The sequence below is a fragment of the Danio aesculapii genome, chromosome 7 (assembly GCF_903798145.1).
Source record: "Danio aesculapii chromosome 7, fDanAes4.1, whole genome shotgun sequence".
NCBI classification, from domain to species: Eukaryota; Metazoa; Chordata; class Actinopteri; order Cypriniformes; family Danionidae; genus Danio; species Danio aesculapii.
The window spans coordinates 73,901,609-73,924,350 of record NC_079441.1 but is presented as its reverse complement, the minus strand read 5'-3'; the positions used below and the strand labels follow the sequence as shown (position 1 = coordinate 73,924,350).

The window sequence follows — 22,742 nt, the reverse complement described above, 5'->3', positions numbered from 1 at the left end:
AGGAAAAGCCCACAGCGGTAAAGAAAAGCAACAAAAGAGCACGTACACACACCTGAATGACACCCGAGAGCGGCTCAGCTTTGTTGTTTGGATCTCTTTGGTTTTCCACAGCGCTGATTTTCTGCCTGTTTTGTGTTTATTCTCCTTTTTTAATGACGTTAATGCTTGCTGTGTTTGTTATATTACTGACTCTTAAGGAATGAGTTTAACCTCTTCGCTCTCTGCAGCAAATGCCTGACCGCTCTGTTTATCACTGCAAACATGAATACAACTATTTGATTTATTCTAATTTATTCTATTCTGATTTGATTTCTAATTATGAAATAATAAGTCAATGTTTACAATATAATCTGTAGTCTGTAATGTAAAAGGTGTATGTGTGATTCTTCATTTAAATGACCTGATAATATTAAAGGAGACATTATCATGTATGCCGTATGCAGTGTTGGTGTTTTAATCCTGAAAACACGAATGAAAAGTCATTAGTTTTGTATTTAATCAATATTTAAAATCATTCTTAAGCTTGATTAAATTCAGCCCCTCCTAATTTGATTGAATGAATCGTCATGCAATCAGCAGGTCCTGTGACTGAAGAATCACTCCTCTGTATAGATATGAAATGTTTATTGATGTTGACGTATGATGGAACATGTGTGCATTCTTCACTTCAGGTTTATATGTATACAGAGTCAACATGAAATTGCATTAGTATCCCATTTTCATATGTATGAAACAAGACATTCAGCATCAAACGGCTTGATTTGTCTTTTTTATCAAGAATTAAGTGCATGGCTAAAATTTCTTTGCGTTAAAAACAAGACCACCGATCATACTTTAGATTTTATGTTGACTTTAATACAAAGTGTAATATTTTCAGCTGCCAAAATATGTTCCATCCTATAAAACGTGAAGGCCTGATGTCCTTAGGAGAGCGGCCGTATTGATGCACAGGCCCAGTCATGTGGTTTACATTAAAATATATGTATATATGTCAAATATGAACAAAACTCCTGACCAAAGTCAGCGCAAACCGCAGGGACTGCTGATGGCACGTAAAGCTCATAACTGGACCTGTGTCATTTTCTTTAATGGGCAGCGCATTAAAAGGCCTGTAAAATGCAGCACACTTTTCTTTTCCTAGACATTCTGTCTCTAGCAGCAATTCTCTGGGTTGAATGTGGCCTGTTTTACTCTCTCTGTATTTTCCCTTGTTTTTCTCCTCATTTTATTTCGTTTCCGCATCAATTCCCTACATCCCTCAGAGCTGCGAGAAGGTTGGTGTGTTTTTTCTTTCTAACCATCTTCAAACTGAAAGCCTGTGATACAAACACTAGTCGCAATTCCCAAGAGTACGAAAGCAATGATTGTAGCTGCATTTGCGTGTCTATGATTCGATTCTGCTTTTGGTTCCTTATGTTTTGGACAGTTCCTTCTCCTTTTCCTTTTGTTGTGGTCTGAACAAATGTCCTGCTCTCCGCTGTACTGCTTGACCAAAAAGTGGTGCATGTCAGTCCGAATGTGTGCAGTATGTCGGGGAGGGGGGGGGTCTGCATGGTGGATTGGTCATGCTCAAGTTGTCCGTTCTTCACCCACATGTCAGTGGTCCTGCTTCGTTACTCTGACCAACACCACACACACTTTCCTAGTCAAACTCTGTGTGCTGACCTTGCTCGGTACAGACTGTGATGGGATATGCTCCGCAGCTCTGTGAGATCAGATATTTTCTTTCCTTTGCACCTAACAAGCTGCTAATAAAGGACAATTGATGCATGTAGAGCGTTGTTCTCTCGACTCGACAAACGGAACGGTATTCAGATGAAAGGGAAAACATCATGTCTCCTGGAACGGCGTTTCAATTGGAAATTAATTGCAATAGGATTGAAAATCTGTTCGCAATAATTAGAGATTTCATCTCCAGAGAACCGCAACATCTTCAGTCAAAAGGCAAGCCACGCGTCACTGAAACTCTTACATTTCTTGAGGAGTCTTAAATGTTTGTTTGGGTTCATCGTGATTCTATTATGCTTTAATTATAAGTGGTATAATAAATCCTGACCAAGAGCTGCCCTCTTAAACAGATAAATCTGGCAGGCAGACTGGGATTTAACCCTGCTGTAATTCCTGCATAAACCAGTTTGAGTTCTGTGATGGTCCAGGCTAGTTAAGACTATACTGCTATAGTCCTGGTCTAACTGGTGGACCAGTATAGTCACATCAGTGTAACTCACCACTCCAACTTCCCATGCTGGACATGAGCCCACCTACATCACCCGCTGGTCTCTGAAGTAAAATTTATATTTGCTGGTAACCAGTAGTAGCCAGAAATCATTATGGTAACCATTAATGCTGGACTTTTCAGAACCCTAACCATGGTGCAGATCCAGCCCTGATCAGATTCCCCTACCTGTAGTTAAGGCTACGTCCACACGGCAATGATTGTGTTTGTGTCTTTAGCAGATCCTAAAAGTTTTACATCCACACACATAAATATCTGCGTCCAAATGAAAACAGTACTGCTGCGGTGATATTGTGTAATACGTATGCCACACCTATAGGAGGCACTGTAAAGAAACACAGACACACACAGAGAGCATGTGCATGTAATTCTTCTGCGCACTTTAGACAAACACAAGATGATGCCTAATGCACGTATATCTAAAATTATCTGAGGCGTGAAAACAGTTTTCTGATGGTCGTCTAATCGATACAGCATTATCAAGGTTTGTTGTAATGGTGCTAATAAACTTAGCTCTGAAAGCTGTCAGTGTTGGCATTTCCTGTTCTTTTCTACAAGGTTTTGTCTAGTCACGTGCTACAGTCATCATTTCTAAAAGGTTTAATTTTGCTTATCAGCATGGCTATGGGAGAAGTGGCGTTTTGAGATGTTCCCCACTCAGTAAACTGTTATCCAAAAAGTTAATTACAGATCTTAAACGTTTGCGAATTCACCTAAATCAGTTGCTGTGTGGACGAGGCCTTACCGGTAACTCTGCAGATCTTAATTAGCTTGCTCGTGTGTCTCTGATTAGAGGCGGAGTCTCAGTCTGCAGATCAGTGGCCCAGAATATACTCTTCATCTCTACTATAGTCATCTACTTCATTGTTTCCCAGCCCTGTTCTTGGTGTCACACCAACAACACGTCTCCCTCATCTGACCACACAAAAAGAAAAAGATAGTTTGACAACATACACTATTGGTGTACCTCAAGGCTTGCGATGCTCTGTCTCAATCTAAAGTCTTAAGAAAATCTTGCAAGACTGTTATGATCATCACAAACTCCGAGTGATTTGTTGTCCTCAGATGGACTCACTGTAGCAGGACTGATAGAAACCGCTGAACACTGACTCTCAGAAGCTGCGTAAAGCTGGCGGAGCCTGTCGCGGTGTGTGCATTATACATCAGAGGCTGCTGTCTCTGACTGACAGTATGTAAGCAGCAACACTGACATTGGTTCAGTTATTCTGGACTCTTGAATCTTCTTCCACCCTTCTGCTGTCCCATAAACCCTTGTCTGAGGAGCTGGCAAATAGTATCCCTTCTATCATCCACTTCACTTCTTCTCTCTGTTTCTCTCTTCCCCTGGTCTCCCTATCTCTCTTTCCCCTTGTCTCAGAGACTCCTGCTTTTAATAGCGCTGTAGATTTCCTGACTCTTCTACTCCTCCCCTCTCTTCCTCGTCTCCTTTCCTCCTCTCTCCTGTTGTTCTTCATTTCTCTTCAATCCCCCAGAGTTTCCCCTGTGGAATGAGCAGTGTGTGCTTGTTTGCATGACAGATTCAGGAATGCCCCCCCCTGCCCACATGCCCCATTTACATCGAGGGTTTATCTTTTGTTTGTCTGTTTATTTGTTTACCGCGTCATTTTCATTTTGGATCAGTTTCAGATTCACCCTTTTCATTGTCAACCCATTTGTTTACTCAAGGTTGTTTTTCGCTGACACGTGTGTCCACTTTTTGAATGGCAGCCGCAGACAGTCACAGCTGGTCTCTACTTGTTGTTAGTTTGGCGGCGGTCCTGTGACGGGGCTCGCCGCCGTGTGTGATGTGGCAATGTGATTCGGCACATTCCTTCACATCAACTGGAAGAGAACGCAGCATCGAAGTTGTACAAACACACGCAACTCCTGCATGCTGTGGCCCTCCAGTTCCCCCGTGTGCTGCCGTCTGTCTGTAACGTGTGGGTCACCTGTGCATGGCGTCTGTTTCCATGTCCCAGTCCAAAGGAAGCGAAGCGAATTGTTTGTGTCTTCTACATGTGGAGTAGTTTGGATCCTGCTATATTTCGATCATTTGTAAAAGGGTGTAATCCACCTAGACTTCTTTGTCTGTTAAATTCTCCCGAATGTTATCATCTGCTTATGTCTGTACAGGAAGTTACTGGTCCTTGTGTTCTCTTTCAGTGAGACGGGTTCCTCCCCGGTTCTCCATTCCCCCAACGGATAATGAAATCATGCCTGGTGGCAGTGTAAACATCACCTGTGTGGCCGTTGGGTCACCCATGCCCTATGTTAAATGGATGCTGGGGTCAGAGGATTTGACCCCTGAGGATGACATGCCCATTGGGCGAAACGTGCTGGAACTCACTGACGTCCGGCAGTCAGCCAATTACACGTGTGTCGCCATGTCAACGCTGGGCGTTATAGAGGCGGTCGCACAGATTACAGTCAAAGGTGAGAATCTACGAGACGACTCGATACTTAGCATTCCATCCGACACCACACTTCTGTTATTTGATCCGTCTTATCACATTTTGCAGATGAAACCACAAGCTCCTACTGCTGGCGCACTAGTCCGCTCAAACAGGCTGACACACTCACAGCTGTTCACATCCACACACACACACACAAAGCCTTTTGTCTCCAGCAGACATAACAAATTCACATTAGTCATAATATGCCCCAAGAGACAGCACGCAAAGACTAAACATTATCTGTCCTATCGCCAACCTCACCTAATGCGCTCTGAATTAAAGCAATAAATTACAGCCTGTGGAATATTTAAGACATGTTCTAAACAAACCGCAGAGTCTCGCTGTTCTCTGGGGGAACTTGGTTTTCTTCTTATCGCAGAGGAACTGTCAGGACTCTGAGCTCTTTTGCTGTATTACATTAGCAGCAAACAGTGTTGTAACACACATCTACTGTTTGTGTTTTGGCAAAGCAAGCTGGCATTTTAACCTTCGGCTTGTATCCCAAGGGAAGAGCACATGGTTCGTGAATGCTAATGACAAAGCCGAACGACACTGCTTAGCTAACCAATACAATAGCACAAACAAATCAAAGGCATTCTTGTCTTTAGCAGAACAACGATTTAAGACTGAAAATGTATTGAGAAATTGTTTGGAACTGTGGCTTGTGCTGTATTTCATCTACAGCTTGCATCTTTATTTGCCATTTGCGATCCAGACACACTGAAAGATTAGCAATGATGCAGTTTGTTTGTAAGATATATTATAATTATTTCTATAAACACTTCGGGGCTTGACAGTAACACTTGTCTGGGACATATTTTGAAGACCTGCATCCCAGTGAATACTGCACTGATTACCTTTAATAAATAGAAACACACGAGATGTATGCATTGTTCAGTCTCCTCAAGTTCTCCAATAATCATTAGCAGCTAATTACAGTGGATTTTCCTCGTTCCACATAATTGAAATTCCCTAATTCAAGTTCTCTTCTTTTCCTCCAGCTTTACCGAAGCCGCCAGGTGTTCCCCAGGTGACGGAACGCACGGCAACAAGCATCACGCTCACATGGGATTCTGGGAATCCTGAACCTGTTTCCTATTACATCATCCAGCACAAGCCCAAAAGCTCTGAGGACTCTTTTAAAGAGATTGATGGAGTTGCTACCACTCGATACAGCGTGGGCGGGCTGAGTCCTTACTCTGACTACCAATTTAGAGTAGTAGCTGTAAATAACATTGGACGCGGGCCTCCCAGCGAAGACATTGAAGCCAAAACGGCGGAGCAAGCGCCAAGTACCGCCCCACGACAAGTCCGAGGGCGCATGCTAAGTGCCACAACTGCTATCATACACTGGGACGAACCCGAGGAGGCCAACGGGCAGATCACAGGCTACAGGGTTTACTACACCACCGATCCCAGCCAGCACGTCAACCAATGGGAGAAACAGATTGTAAGGACTTCCAATTTTCTCACCATTCCAGGCCTGACGCCCAATAAGACTTACTACATCAAGGTCCTAGCCTTCACCTCTGTAGGGGATGGACCGCTCTCATCTGATCTGCAGATCATAGCCAAAACTGGAGGTGGGTTTGAGGAATCACTGCGGTTCCAAAACAGAAAGAAAGAAAAAAAACACACTTGGAATTTATATCATTCATGCTCTTATGATGTTTTGTAGTGCCCTCTCAACCAACCGATTTCAAGGGTGAAGCCAAATCCGAGACAAGTATTTTGCTATCATGGAACCCCCCAACTCAGACGGGCCAGGACAATCAGATCATCGGATATGAGCTTCTCTATAAGAAAGGAGATGACAAAGAGGAGGTATGAATGTCTTCAAGAGTTGTCTGAATTGCATATGCTGGGTTTTGACTTTCATTTTGTTGTTCCTTTTTCTAGAAACGTGTTAGCTTTGAGCCCACCACAACCTATTTACTCAAAGAACTGAAGCCATTCACTACCTACACGTTTCAGCTGGCTGCTCGCAGCAAACACGGCATCGGCGCGTACACCAATGAGATCTCAGCTGAAACGCCTCAGACACGTAGGTCCCCTTCTGTACTTACTGTCTGTCCTCGACACACGCAAGAACAAGAAAGTATCAAGACTTGCTAAAGCTGAAATCCTCCACTTCTCGGCCGCATTGGCTAATGTAGCTCTGAATTAGTTTGAGCAGTGGTTTACACTGGTAGATTTCTGGAGAGATGGAGGCATTTCAGTTCAGTGTTAAAGGCGATGTTTGTTTGAAGACATCTTGTTTGAATGAAAGTAAACTGTAGTCAAATGACAAGGTCACTTTGACCTGCTTTGAATTTGCTGTCAAATATTAGCCACCTACAGGATGAGAGTGAATTATTCATTGGCTGCAGTCGTACAGCTTCAGGGTGCCTTGTTGTTTGACTCCAGCTATAGTGTTCAACACTGCATTTGAAAGGTTTACAGAAATTGGAAAGGTTCTTTAACCTGGAGCCTTGTTGTAAGCTCAAATGCAATGATATGTAGCTAAAAAGAGAACCGCATTCCCAAAGGACTTCAGGTTTACTCTCCATTTGTTCAAGTTGAGCTGTAACTAAAGCTGTAGATCCCCCTGCATTAATCTTGCACGATTTGATGCATAATTAATGCTGACAAGCTTGACGGTATTTCACAATCTGAATAAATCTGAGGTCCTTTGAGAAGATGCCAGGTAAGTATCTCAGAGAGCTGTTTTGCGGTAGAGTGTCTGCATGTCCGAGTCTAGAAACGTCAGTCATGAACTCTTGGATCAACCAGGCTTTTACCTCAAACCAACAGGCCTCGGAAAGGTTGGTGAGCAATGCATTTCCTCTTTATTGAGCTTTACATCAACCTTTGAAATTTTGGATTGATGGTAACTGCTTGGAGGAAACAGGGCCCAATATAAAGACAGCTCGCTTACTGTAGATATTTCACGTGCTCGGAGAAGTAAGATGAGAGAGAATGAAACTTGAGCCCTGAATTGTAGGATATATTTAGAAACAAAATGATTTATGTAGAATTACAAAGGTAGGTTCTTTACCTTTAGGGTCTGCACCAGTCCCACCCCACACAATTTATCAGTTTGTTTTATCTTTTCTACCTCCTTTATAAGATGTCTGTGACATGTCTGCCCTTTTTGTTCTTCTTTATTAAGCTTCATTTAAGTTTATGTTCATGTCATCATTTGTTTAATTAAACGTAGTCCCTGTGGTTCATCCTCATTTGATGTCATTTTATGTTTCCTTTTTTTTTGTGTTTTTGTTTGTCCATCAACATCATCTCCATCTCCACCACAAAAACAAAAAAATCCTCTTACCCCGTGAACCTCACCCCGGATCCAACCAACCAACTCCGAAACCACTCGATTCCAATTCAATGACAATTCTGCTCCTCCCACCACCCACTGATCCTCCAATCAGAGCCCTCAGCCCCGCCCCAGGAAGTCAAGTGCACTAGTCACAGCTCTACCAGCGTTCTGGTAAGTTGGAAACCGCCCCCTGTGGAGCTTCAAAACGGGATCATGACCAAATACACCATCCAATATGCTGCGACCGAAGGCGACGATACCTCGATGCGACAAGTGTCAGACATACCGCCGGAAAAGTACCACTATCTCTTGGAAAACCTGGAGAAATGGACGGAATACAGAGTGACTGTGAACGCCCACACAGAAGCAGGAGAAGGCCCTGAGAGTTTACCTCAGCTAATCCGTACGGAGGAGGATGGTATGTCTTACCCACACGCCACTGTGTCCCAATGCTAATGTCTTTACCCTTAAAACACCCCGCTTCTGCCAGACTTCTCAAGGCACCCCCTCGCCCCCTGTATTTATACTAACTCTACTAACCAGGATTTTTTGTGACTTTTCATCAAGCCAGCATTAATTTGGGAAGAAATTTTCAGAAAAAAGCTTTTTTACTGGGCAACGTTCTTCTGACGACCTTAAAGTTCCAACAATCCCAAATGTCTTGCTGTTTTTGTCCCCCTTCATTTTCTTATTAAGATAAATGAAATTACTTTTTTAATGGAGTGAAACTCATTTTTACACACGCATAAAGACCCCTTAATCGACTGTGAATCTGAAAATGGGACTTTTTTTTCTTCAAACGTCCCCCACTAATGACCTTTTTCTACAAATTTTCCCATTTGTTTTTTCTTTTTGTCTTCACTCGATCATAGCCAAACTCCTTTCGAGTGCTTCACACCTCTGAAACACTCCTCTTGGCTTCTTTTTGCTTGTTATTTTGATTCCATATTTTGACTCCACTAAATCCATTTTTCAGAGAGTAAACATGAGGTCAGCTGTGTGACCTGTTTTTGGGGATTGTTTTTGTTTTTTTGTTTTTTCTCTTTTTGTTTTTGACTTCCCATTGTTGAGATATTAGTGTTATCCAATACCTGTTAATGCTATATTCCCATTTTGTAGCTTTTTGTCTGCTTCGCCGCTTTCTCAGGGGAGATGTCCAGTCGGAACCAGAAGTGTCCTCGTTAAGCTTGACCATTCTGTCTTTTATCCTATAATTCTCTCAGTGCCCAGTGGCCCTCCTCGTAAAGTCGAGGTGGAGGCTGTCAACTCCACGTCTGTTAAAGTGCTGTGGCGGTCGCCGGTGCCGAGCCGACAGCACGGACAGATCCGCGGCTACCAGGTGCACTATGTCAGGATGGTTAATGGAGAACCCGTCGGGCACCCAATCATCAAGGATATCCTGATGGATGATGCTCAGGTAAGCACCAACACACTCCTCAAGTCAATCTGTACAAGCTTTGACCAGTTCTCTTCATCCACACAGCTGCCAACTACTTTGATTTGGTTCGTGTCAAGAAAACATGACCTCAGGAGCTCAAACGTGAACCGTCATACACAACACAGCGAGCTGACAGAAGGGAGGCTAATTTGAACAATCCTGTAATGCAGTTTCAAACGGGCATCGAAAATTAAAAGAAAAAAGTAAAGAGTGAAAAATGGTCACTTTATTTTAAGCGTACAGTCTCAGTATTAACAAACCATTAACTATGATTTTTGCTGCTCATTAAAAGGTTAGTTCATGCAAATTAGAGAATTAGCCCATTATTTAATCACTCTCAGGGTAATTCTTGAAACAAATCCAGAGTGTTTATCTTTAACAGTCCAAAACAAGTCCAATAAAGCGCATCCATCCATAATAAAATGTGCCTCATATAAATATATATATATATATATATATATATATATATATATATATATATATATATATATATATATATATATATAAGGGATGCACCGATATAGATTTTTTGGCCGATATCAATAACCAATTACTCTTAAGATTTGGAGGCCAATAACCGATATGCTGTAGCTGATAAATATAAATATTTCTAAATGTTGTATTTTTATTCTGTGATTTTATTTATTTTTTAATCTTAAAAGTTTAAACTGAATAGCAAAACTACTCTAAGCTATAATTTGAAAAATGCAAGGTGATTATACAGACATATATTGTTGATTTCACATACATCAGCATGCGGTAAATAAATGATTTCCTTTTCTTCATAGCTAATTAACATGCAACTTGACTGTTGTATATAAATAACAGGTTAAATAACAAAATAGGATTTAATTAACAAACAAGTAAATTAAATAGTTTTTAGTCAAATGTAAATGAAAGAAATAAGAACTGAAACTGAAATGTTCTTGAATTAAAGGTGTTACAGTAATGTACACATGTACAAACATGTCATGTCAGAAAAGGCGCTTTGGGAGGAGTTTTGACAGTTCAGAGCCACCGTACAAGTGAAAAGCTAAATACAGAGAGTCAGATTTACTTTAGAAAATGCGGCCTAAATTGGTCCCATTTCTAGATTCTTCTGAACACATGTACTGTAGGTGCTGCTTGTCGATCAGACAACGCTTCTATGTTCGTTTTTGCTGTCAATTGCTGGAAAAATGATCAGTGAAAGGTTTGTGATAAGCTGCTGTGAGTTTGAGACTTTAACTGCAGGCGGCGTGTGATGAACGTACACACAAAGCAGAGTCCGATTTCTCCTCGGAGTCCGATTTTGATATGACACCTGAGCATTGAGCACAGATGACTCCATGACAAACACAGTGTATAATATAAGGACAGAATGTGATGGATGGTTGAGAACCCCTATGCTGGATTCAGTGACTGGCACACTCTCCAATGCTCACTAGTCACTGTGTGTGTGTGTGTGTGTGGTAAAAGTCATCATGAGCGCTCGCTATAATCATTTTAAATATGCTGATCAAACCGAATACAATCTTACATCAACAACACATGGCAAGCAACAGGCTGATAATAGCAGATGATCATATTAGATTACAAACAACCCAACGAGTTGTTTAGCATGTGTGCATCGCTGTTATTATGGTTACACATGCAGTATTTTTATCCTGAGGCGATTTAAAGCAAAATACACAATGACACCCTATCAAACACATCAGCAATGATGAGGATTATGGTTACTTACTGAGTTATTAATGCACAGTAAAACCACACAAAGAAAGGACGGAGTTTGAAGGAATAAACAATATTAGGAAAGCTCCGCTATAGCGCTCAGGACAAGTCTGCGTAAGGCAGGCAGTTCTGTACAATTAAGAAGTGTATCAGCTTAAAGATATCAGCCTAATTTTGATATTGGATCGATAACGTTAACATTAAACGTAGCATTTATTGGCCAATAACGATATTGCAGCCAATATAGCGTACACCCCTAATATATATATATATATATATATATATATATATATATATATATATATATATATATATAGTTATGTATTGCATAGAATAGTAACAAGTCAGAAATGTTGGTCAAAGGCAATGGTAAATGTATTTTTTGATTGACTGATTGGTTCAGATGTGCATATTTGATGATTGAACGAATGTTAAACGATGTTGGGAGCAAACCACCAAACCCTTTGATGGGTAATATTAATTATGAAGGTATTTAGCTGGTGTTTTGTAACTGCACACAGCTATTCATTGCACAAACACATGTAAATGAGGCTCTGTGATAGCCGTCTGAATGAAGACTGTTAATGTATTCTTGCGCACATTTTCATAAATCCTCCTTTCATACGTATCTGTATCATGGACATGGAGACTTTCCCTAGACGTTAATTCTGCGAGGGTAATGATGAACGGTCATGACTTACACACGCAGCACAGACCTGCTCTCTGCTTGATTATATGTGACTCCAGTTCAGCCTGAATGAGTTCACAGCACACGTCTGATGCTGATCTGGGCTGCGTTTCCCAAACAGTGACGTAACTCACGGCTGGAATACAATAGTGCGTTGGGTCATTTGAGAGATAAACAATGCAGTATTAAACCTAAAGTGTTTCCTGAAATAAGTGACAGATCCATATTAGTGTTTCCTCTAATATTGTGTTATTTCAGCTAGAATAAAAATATATAATAGACAATAATTCTGACTTCAACTGTATATGAACTAATAATTGATTTAAATGAACTAATAATTGATTTAAATTGATTGAAATATATTGTTATCGGGATATGCGAATGTCTATATTGTGATAGTTTTGTTGTTAATTATTAACTATTAAATGTGCAATGTTTTTGGGAAACACAGCGCTGATTGTCACAATACTTCATCCTCCAGAATTGTGAATCATTGACCACCGCAGCGTAACTGAGCTTCTCTTCTTCTCTTGTCTCTCTCTCTGTGTGTGTGTGTGTGTGTGTGTGTGTCTGATCTCCGTCAGTGGGAATATGATGATTCAGCTGAACATGTGAGTACATCGCAGGAAACACTGGCATTCACGTCTGCACATTGACTGGATTATATTTCACATTTGTAAACCCACACGACCTCGGCATCTAGACTTTAATAGTCATTTCATATTAGCAATCATCTCAAGATGTGTCTGGATCTCATAGACTAGCAATACATGTGCAGTTTTCTGAAGAATACTTGATCATATGAATGTTTTTAGCACAGAAGTCATGATATATCCAGCACAGTCATGCATCTGGAAGCTTCACGGTGCTGGATTAGCGATCAGATCAGTTTCATGTCATGATTTGTTTTCCTATGATCTGCTCAAACTCTGTGTGAACTGTGTGTACATGCAAATGACACTGAATCCTTAATTAATTAGCCACTAATTCACTAGTCTATAAAATAATATCGTGTATCTCTGAGATCGGGTTGTCTGTAATGCTTCAGATTGAGTGTAATAACTCCATGATTCTACAGTAGGGCTTTCTGTATTCTTCTTTAAAGTGCACAATGTCCATTACATCTAGATTTACTCGAGTTTTAACATACAGTTTACAACAAATGTATGCACCCTCCTGTGAAGTCCTCCAAGTTTTATTTAAAAGAGCAGTACATCTGTTTTACAGTATTTGCATCTTTATTTTTCTCTGGAAAAACTCTTATTTCTTTAATCATTTTAGTTTGGCTGGGAAAAAAAATGTAAAATATAATTTATAAAAATGTAAAAGCTGCTAAAGTCAATATTAAGAAATTATTTTATTTTCTGATTGGCTACAGAAGAAACCACCAAAGACTTGTGTAATCAACTTAACTTGTATAGTTAACCACTCACCGGCCACTTTATTAGGTACACCTGTCCATGGCAGCAGCTCACTGCATTTAGGCATGTAGACATGGTCAAGACGATCTGCTGCAGTTGAAAGTGAGCATCAGAATGGGGAAGAAAGGGGATTTAAGTGACTTTGAATGTGGCATGGTTGTTGGAGCCTGGGTCTCGATTTCTGCTGCCACATTCGGATGCTCGGCTCAGAATTTGGCCTCAACAACATGAAAGCATGGATCCATCCTGCCTTGTATCAGCGGTTCAGGCTGCTGGTGGTGGTGTAATGGTGTGGGGGAGATTTTCTTGGCACACTTTGGGTCCATTAGTAACAATTGAGCATGGTGTCTCTGAGGAATATTTCCAGTAGCTTGGTTAATCTCTGCCGCCAAGAATTAAGGCAGGTCTGAAGGCAAAAGGGGGTCCAACCTGGTACTAGTAAGGTGTACCTAATAAAGTGGCCAGTGATTGTAGTTAAGCCGTTAAACAGCATTTTAAGCTTGATACTAGTGTCTTATAATATCATAATATCATTTTATTAATATCATCATAATAAAAATGATGTGTTGAACAAACAGAACTTGGCAAATATCTGAAAAATAATAATAATTTTTATCTTCAATTGTAATAAATAAGATCCAGTTATTGTGTTTATCCTATGTTTCCGCTGCTGCATTACTCTGCATCATCAGCTCAGTCTGTGTGGTTTCTCCAATCTCATTACTTGACCATCGTCCCCTCTTTACCTTTATTTCTCCAGGAGCTGGTCCTGTCAGACTTGCATGCTGAGACCACGTATTCGGTCACGGTTGCGGCGTACACGACTAAAGGCGATGGCGCACGCAGCAAACCCAAGCTGGTCACCACCACCGGAGCCGGTAGGTCAATGCTGTGTGTGTGTGTGTGTGTCTGCGGCACATTTTTCTCTCTCCGCAGACTCTCGTAGCCATAATTGCCCTCGCGGTGATGACGGCCATTGTAATTCCACTCACCTACAGCTCCGACTTTGAAATGCTCACAGGGGTTAAAGAAATAATGGAAAAATCTGTCAGCAAAATGGCAAAATAGACTTTTTTTTTTTGGAAAAGAAAAGAATACTACACACTGTCTCGATTATCACTGAAAGGCTCCAAACGCTCATAAGTACAGCCGCTTTTCTGTTGTAGCTCTAATTGTGCTGTTATTCAGCTCTCTGAAAGGCCTTTTATTTCACGTCTGTCCTCGAGCGCTCGCCTGTGAAAAGGCTGCGCTGTATCACTGTTGATTTCTTATTTGATAGTGTATCGTTTCAAATCATAAACTCCACTGGAGAATCAGGAGAATATTATTATGCAATATTAAGAGGATCTGCGCTGACGTTTTTCTCTTGTTATTATTTTTGTTATTTGATAAGGATGTACTGATCCACAATCCTACCCAAAACAGAAACCCAATTACTGTTTAATTACGAATAAGAAGCTAATTGTGAGCAGTTAATTGAGCTAACAGACTTCATTATCCACCAAAAATGTCCAACTGAATCGGAACTGTTGTAACAATAAAACCTGCAGTGGGTTTAAGACAAGATTCTCCAGCTTCAGTACAGTTGAAGTCAACATTATTGGTGCACTTGTGAAATTTTAATTCTTTTAAAAAATATTTTCAGTCAAAGTGTAAGATTCCTGCCTTCTCCTCTTCATAAGCGCGCAGAGAAATTCTGCTTAAATGGACCGATCCCCTTCCACCCATCTTTATTCAATAGACTAGAGAGAGTATGTCTTGTCTTTACCTTTACAAAATTAGGTACTCTTTAAGATGATCGGGTAAACAATTCTATAAGATATGGCATCCCTTTATTGATTATGTTGACCATATTAAGTAATACCTTACAACTATATATGGATATATAATTTACATTTATTTATTTATTTATTTATTTATTTATTTATTTATTTATTTATTTATTTATTTATTTATTTATTTATTATTATTATTTTATTATTATTATTATTATTATTATTATTATTACTATTATTACTATTATTTAATTATTTATTTACATTTTTTATTATTAACATTGCTATGTTTCTCCAAATACCAGTAATTTTAGACTGAACTAATTGACAGTGTTTATTATTATTTATTTTTACGTAAGGGTTATAGGGTTTGCATATAGATATATTTGAAAATTAATAAAGAAAATATTCAAACAAAAACAATACTTATTTTCCGAGAGTTACAGTAGATAGTTAGATTTTTTTTACACATTTTTAAAGCTAATAGTTTTAGTAACTAATTTCTAATAATTGATTCTAATAAGTGACATATAAATACTTAACTAAGTTCATTCATGCATTTTCTTTTCAGCATAGTCCCTTTATTAATCAGGGGTCGCCACAGTGGAATGAACTGCTAACTATTGCAGCATATGTTTTAACCCAGTACTGAGAAACACCCACACTCACTCATTCTCACACCCACACACACACACACACACACAAACACACACACACACACACACACACACACACACACACACACTCATACACTGCTGCCAATTTAGTTGATCAGTTCCCCTATAGCGCATGTGTTTGGACTGTGGGGGAAACCGGAGCAACCGGAGGAAACCCACACCAACACGGGGAGAACATGCAAACTCCACACAGAAACACCAACTGACCCAGCCGAGGCTCAAACCAGAGACCTTTTTGCTATGAGGTGACAGTGCTAACCACCGAGACACCCTGTTGCTTACTTTATAGGTTAATTAAGCAAATTATTGGATAACAGAGATTTGTTCTGTAAACAATCAAAAAAAGTATAAATGATTAAAATGATCTCTGTTAAATATCACTTGAAAATAAAAATGTTACAGGACAGTGAATAAATTTGACTTCAACTGTATGTTTTGTCAAATAAGGGTTAACAAGAAATCCAAAAGTAATCAGATTATTATCAGATTATTACTGTATGAAATCAAAGACATTTTAATGTAATTTGTAATCAGTAACTGATGAGTAATCCACCCTAAAGCATGCTCTGTTTGTGGTCTGCAGCTCAGAGAAAAAAAAATAACTCAAATGTAATCCAAAAGTAATCAGGTTATGTTAGCATGAATTTTTTCCACCTTCTCCACCTTAAATCTTGCTCTGTTAGCAGTTTTAAAAAAAAGTAATCCAAATGTAATCCAACGGTACTCAGATTATCAGTAACTCATGAGTAATCCACCTTAAATCACAGTTCATTGGTGGTCCGCAGATCCAGAAAAAGTAACACAAAAGTAGTCACATTATGTTAGCATGAATTTGCAATCCAAGACGTTTTCTCACCAGTAACGCACGAATCATCCACCGTAAATCTTGCTCTGTTCGCAGTTTATTTTTTTTAAGTAATCCAAATGTACTCAGATTATATTAGCATGAATGTGTAATCAGTAACTCAGCAGTAATCCACCCTACAATGTGCTCTATTTGTGGTCTGCAGTTCTGAAAAAAAGTAATCCAGAAATACTCAGATTATGCTAGCATGAATGTGTATTCACTAACTCATAAGTAATCCACCCCGCTCTATTTGATGACTCCAGTTCCAGAAATAAATGTAATCCAAATGTAATCCAAAATTACTCAGAATATGGTAGCATACATCTCATGAGTAATCTACTCTGAATCGTGCTCTGTTTGTGATCCACAGTTCCAGAAAAGCCTCGTCTGATGGTGAGTCCCACGAACATGGGCACAGCTCTCCTGCAGTGGCACCCGCCGCCCAACACCTTCGGCCCGCTGCAGGGCTACCGGCTGCGCTTCGGCCGCAAGGACGTGGAGCCCCTGACCATCATCGAGTTCTCAGAGCGGGAAAACCACTACACCACCAAGGAGATCCACAAGGGGGCGTCCTACACCTTCCGCCTCTCCGCCCGCAACAAAGTGGGCTTCGGGGAGGAGACAGTGAAGGAGATCAGCACCCCTGAGGACACGCCGGCTGGGTACCCGCAGGGCATCGTAGCTGAAAGCAGCACCACCACCACCATCCAAGTTAGCTGGCAGCCGGTGGCGCTAGCCGAACGCAATGGAGCCGTGGTCAAATACGCCCTTCAATACAAAGACATCAACAGCCCCCGCAGCCCCTCGGAACTGTTCATTACCGCGCCCGAATCCACCGTCACGCTAGACGGCCTAAAAGCAGACACCACATACGATATTAAAATGTGTGCCTTCACCAGTAAGGGTCCCGGGCCCTACAGTCCCAGCGTCCAGTTCAGAACGCAGCCCGTCAATCAAGGTAGGAGGCTCCAGACAGCCCGTCAGGGCCCCGTTTTGCCTTCAAGATGAGATATTAGCCCTAGCGTACTATATCAGTTAGTGCCCCCTAATGGAGAGTCAGGGTAATGTGTCAGGTAAGCCGCAGATCTGGACTAGTCCTCCAGAGGTAGCCGAGGAACACATGAGCAGGTAAGCTGATGCCGTAGCGCGAACGCTCTGTTTGTCTAATTCATACGACTTTCTTTTAGCAGTGTTCGCAAAAAATTTCCACGTGAGAGCAGCCATGAAGACCTCGGTGCTGCTGACGTGGGAGATTCCCGAAAACTACAATCCCGCGCAGCCCTTCACGGTGAGCAAACCCCACATCACTCATGCTGGGTTCACTAGAAAAGAGCTGTTTTTAGTTTTTTTTTTGTCAATTTTAAGTTACCTAACAAAATTAAATATTTGCTTGAGTAAATTATATATTAAGCCATATATACAGTTAGCTAGAACTGAAATTAGAAATAGTTTTAAAACAAATCTTTGCACATAACAAACAAAATTAAATATATAGGCTGATGGATGTCTTCAGTGGAGTGAGTTTCCACCAGGGGGGTTGCTAGACATAAAGCTGTACTGTAGCACGGCCCCCCGCAAAAAATAAATAAATTTATATATATATATACATACACACAGTTGAGGTCAGAATTATTAGCCCCCCTTTGAATTTTTTTCTTTTGTAAATATTTCCCAAATGATGTTTAACAGACAAATACAATTCACTTTTAATGACCCTTTTGTGTCTCTTTATTTGTCTTTTTCTTTTCTATCATCAAAAAAAGTAAAGCCAGCTACCTCATAGTGAACCCACAGGAAAATAATAAACAAAAACACACACTAACTAAACAGCCAAATGAAACTAACTACACCTAATAAAATAACAGAAATAAAAATACAAAATCCACACCTACCTCCCTGACTAAAAACAAAAACAGGTAAAAATATTTACAAAAAGAAAAGTGTGGCGTCCACCCCTACTGCTTCTTACCGAGTACAATATATTTACAATATTAACAATCAACAAACAAACAAATCAAAACAAAATAATTTGAGGAGGGGGAAACACGGAGGGGTATACAACAAGGAAATGTTCACAGTATGTCTGATAATATTTTTTCTTCTGGAGAAAGTCTTAGTTGTTTTATTTCGGCTAGAATAAAAGCAGTTTTTAATAGTTTAAAAAATCTATTTTAAGGTCAAAATATTAGCCTAATTACCCTAGTTAAACCCTTAAATGTCACTTTAAGCTGAATACTAGTGTCTTGAAGAATATCTAGTCTAATATTATTTACTGTCATCATGACAAAGAGAAAATAAATCAGTTATTAGAGATGAGTTATTAAAACTATTATGATTAGAAATGTGTTGGAGAAATCTGCTCTCCGTTAAAGAGAAATTGGGGGAAAAAATAAACAGGCGGCTAATAATTCTGACCTCAACTGTGTAGGCAGATTATGAATATAGACAGATTTCTGCAGGGTGGATTGAATGATGCAGAATGCATTACATGTATGTTGCAAACCTTCTCCTCAGTTATGTCATCTGTGCAAGTTCTAAAATCCGATTCAATTCGAGCTAAAGACACCCGCGTTTGTTTGGTGTGACTACAGCATTACAGTAATCAGTCACAGTAACATCTGACTCTGGATCAACAACACTTTTCATCACAGCTGCTAAAGCCAAAGCTGAATCTGTACTTGTCTTCAAACAACTCTGATTAACTTTGTTTTTTTGATCCTCCTAAATTATTTCCACTTTCAATTGTATTAATTAATGTGTTGAATAATAAAAGGGTGATAGTTTTTCATGTACTAATTGTGTACTAATTGCAACTTTGTTAAAACTACAGTTGAAAACAAACATGTTAGCTACATCATGTTATCATTTTATTGGCTACAGCGGAGTCTCCATATATAGACCGCCTACTTCTGAGAGACTGACGCACACACTTCACTTTTACACCAATAACATTAGTCCTGCTTTAAATATCCCACTCTATTGACGCATAAACATTTGTAGCTCCGCCCTCTTCTTAAAAGAGCACAATCTCATTTGAATTTAAAGCAACAAATGACACAATTTGGATCAAAGGCTAAATGGGGCAGATTTATGAAACATTACTGTGTGGTATTTTGAGCTGAAAGTCAGAGGTGGTCCAAGTCATGGTCTCCTTTAATCTCTGCTGGTGTTTCTGCAGATCCTGTATGATAACGGTCAGAGCGTGGAGGTGGACGGGAAGCTGACGCAGAAGCTGATTATTAACCTGCAGCCCGAGACGCAGTATTCATTCCTGCTCACCAACCGCGGGAACAGCGCCGGCGGTCTGCAGCACCGCGTCTCCACAATGACGGCTCCAGATATTCTGCGCACCAAACCCTTCCTGATCAGCAAGACCAATGCTGACGGTATGGTGACGGTGGAGCTGCCCGGCGTCCAAACTGCGGAGAGAGTTCGGTGAGGACGTCTTCACTGCAAACAATGCTTTTCTTACTTCTGGTCCATCTAAAAACTCCTAAATCAAGAAGCGGTAAAACATATTGTGTTGTTTTCAGAAATATCAATATGGCCACAGATACACCGGCCAGTGTAGTGCTGTAGGTTTGATGTGTAGATGTGAGCAGCTGGTGTTCGATCTTCATTGATCTTCATTCCAGCAGTTAGAGCAGAGTGTGAAGGTTTCATTAGCAAATATTTCAATGCACACAACATTATGGGGACATATCAGAGTTCAGAAGAGGACAAATTGCTGGTGTGCGTCTTGTGGGTGCATCTGTGAGCGAGACAGCAAGTGTGTGTGATAATCAAGACCCGCGGTATCCAGAGTAATGTCAGCAAACCACCAAGAAGAAGAAGCACATCCAACAGGAGGAGCTGTGGATGCAAGAGGAAGCTGTCTGAAAGGGACGTCCAGCTGATAACCCAGATTTATCCAGACCACAGCTGCCCGACTCACTGCAGAATGAAATGTGCAGCTCGACTCTCCTGTTTCCAGCAGAACTGTTGGTCTGGAGCTCCACAGGGTCAATATACATGACCGACTGCTGGAGACAAACCTCTGCTCACTCCTGCCAATGCCAAACGCCGGTTTCAGTGGTGACAGCAGTGAAGATCTGGAGCTGTGGATAATGTGGAACATGTATTGTTCTCTGATGAGTCCACCTTCACTGTCTTTTCCACATCTGGGAGAGTTATGGTGTGGAGAAGCCCCAAAGAAGCGTCCCACCCAGACTGCTGATGCACAGAGTGAAGCATGGGGGGGTCAGTGATGGTTTGGGCTCAATATAATGGCATTCCCTTGGCCCAATGTTGGTGATAGATGGGTGTTGGGTCACTGACAAGGACCCAACCATTCTGGAGGACCATGTGACCCAATGGGTCAAACATTGCGGTAACACTTTGTTTTGATGGTCCATTTGAGTATTAGTAGACTGTCTGTTTAATATCTGTTGATACTGCTCCTTCAACAGATGCTCCATGTAAGGGCATGTCAACTTACGCTAACCCTAACCCCAACCTAACAGTCTACTTATAATCTAATGAGAGTTAGTTGGCATGTAGATGCAATGTAACGTAATTCAACAAACGGACCATCAAAATAAAGTGTGACCAACATGGTATCTTGAAGGAGGTGGCATGTGTCAGGATGATAATGCAGTAATACACACAGCAAGACCAGTGACAGTGGTTTGATGAACATGAAAGTGAAGTTGAGCATGTCCCATGGCCTGCACAGTACCCAGAGCTAAATATTATTAAGCACTTTAGGGTGTTTTGGAGGAGCCAGTCAGGAAAGCTTTCCTCCAGCAGCATTACGTGACCTGGACACTATTCTGATAGAAGAACATCTCAAAACCCCTGTGGCCGCTGTGTAGGACTGGTATCTGTCATTCCCAAGAAGAATTGATGCCCTATTGGTCGCAAAAGGAGGCCCTACACCATACTAATGAACTATTGTGGTCTAAAACTAGGCATTTCAGTTCATTGTCCAACCCCTGTGTGTGTATCTCTAATTCTAATGCATTAATTATACATTGTACTGCACTGAAAATACCAACTATTTCCTTCATAATGGTCTTAAAAGCTCTTCGATGTGCCTTGAGGAAGCCGGTGCAGAAAGCCCGAGTGAAGCGAGCAGGTTATTGATGTGTTTACTGAAGGTTTCTCTCCTTCCTCAAACACCTCGTTAATCCACTGTCATCCCGACTGGATTGGAAAGTCCAGATTGATTGGAGCTAATCTTGATGGATGTCAGCCGCTCACACACTCTCTGCTCTCCACCTAGGGCTTACTACATAGTGGTCGTGCCACTGAAGAAACAGCGGCCGGGGAAGTTCATCAAACTGTGGGAGAATCCGGACGAGATGAATCTGGAAGAGGTGAGAGACTTTACTTTATAGGTTTCAAACTGGATTCCTGGAGAGCCGCAGCTCTGCACGGTTTTTCTCCAATCCTAATCAAACACAGCTGATCTGACTAATCAAGGTGTTCAAGACTACTAGAGACTATGAAGCAGGTGTGAGTTGGAGGGGGTTGGAGCTAAACTATGCAGAGCTGCGGCCCTCCAGGAATTGAGTTTGGGACCACTGCTTTACCTTTATTTTATTTTTAAAATTCTTTAGCTTTCGTGACGCCAGAAAGCAGACTTTGTATTCGATTGTCATGGCAACCATATACAATGCACATTACAGGGTCTGCCAGCCTAATGCCTCATTCACACTAGCAACGACTTTGTAGCTGCCTGTCGCTCTGGGTTGCCCCTCATGTGAGCTCAACTGGTGCTCCTATTGGCTGACGCCCAAAAAAAGTCGCTCGTCATTTGCATAGAGTTGATGAATTCTCAACTTTGTTGCGTCGCTCGACACGCCCACCTGGTTGTCAATAATTGCTGTCGCTCACGTATATGGAGGTCGCTGGAAGTCGCTCACCCTTCGTTGAAATGAGCAGTCGCTTGTCGCATTGCCGCTGCGAGTCACTCGTAGTGCGAATGAGGGTAAATTGGTCGTAGTGTATTAGTGTGTGTGCGAATGGGAGTGTATGGGTGTTTCCCAGCACTGGGTTGCGGCTGGAAGGGCATCCACTGCGTAAAACATATGCTGGAATAGTTGGTGGTTCATTCCGCTGTGGTGACCCCTGATTAATAAAGGCACTAACCACAAAGAAAATGAATGAATGAAGAAATTTCAATTTCATACCATTTTTAAAAGTGGGCGTG

The 22,742-nt window shown here is 40.9% G+C and overlaps 1 protein-coding gene across 29 annotated transcripts in view; it reads left to right on the top strand.

The window, feature by feature from the left end:
• The window catches only part of LOC130232565 (receptor-type tyrosine-protein phosphatase delta-like), a 389,872-nt gene that overhangs the window by 308,583 nt on the left and 58,547 nt on the right, over nt 1-22,742 (top strand). For 9 of the 29 annotated variants that reach the window (XM_056462519.1, XM_056462526.1, XM_056462522.1 and 6 more), the window contains 12 exons: nt 4,400-4,669; nt 5,691-6,272; nt 6,368-6,513; nt 6,589-6,733; nt 8,106-8,411; nt 9,217-9,410; nt 12,414-12,440; nt 14,011-14,128; nt 16,920-17,507; nt 17,737-17,837; nt 19,728-19,984; nt 21,813-21,906. In XM_056462519.1, the coding sequence (XP_056318494.1) occupies nt 4,400-4,669; nt 5,691-6,272; nt 6,368-6,513; nt 6,589-6,733; nt 8,106-8,411; nt 9,217-9,410; nt 12,414-12,440; nt 14,011-14,128; nt 16,920-17,507; nt 17,737-17,837; nt 19,728-19,984; nt 21,813-21,906 (2,828 nt within the window). The remainder of the gene's footprint in view (nt 1-4,399; nt 4,670-5,690; nt 6,273-6,367; nt 6,514-6,588; nt 6,734-8,105; nt 8,412-9,216; nt 9,411-12,413; nt 12,441-14,010; nt 14,129-16,919; nt 17,508-17,736; nt 17,838-19,727; nt 19,985-21,812; nt 21,907-22,742) is intronic. The other 20 variants (XM_056462527.1, XM_056462523.1, XM_056462521.1 and 17 more) reach the window with 4 other exon arrangements.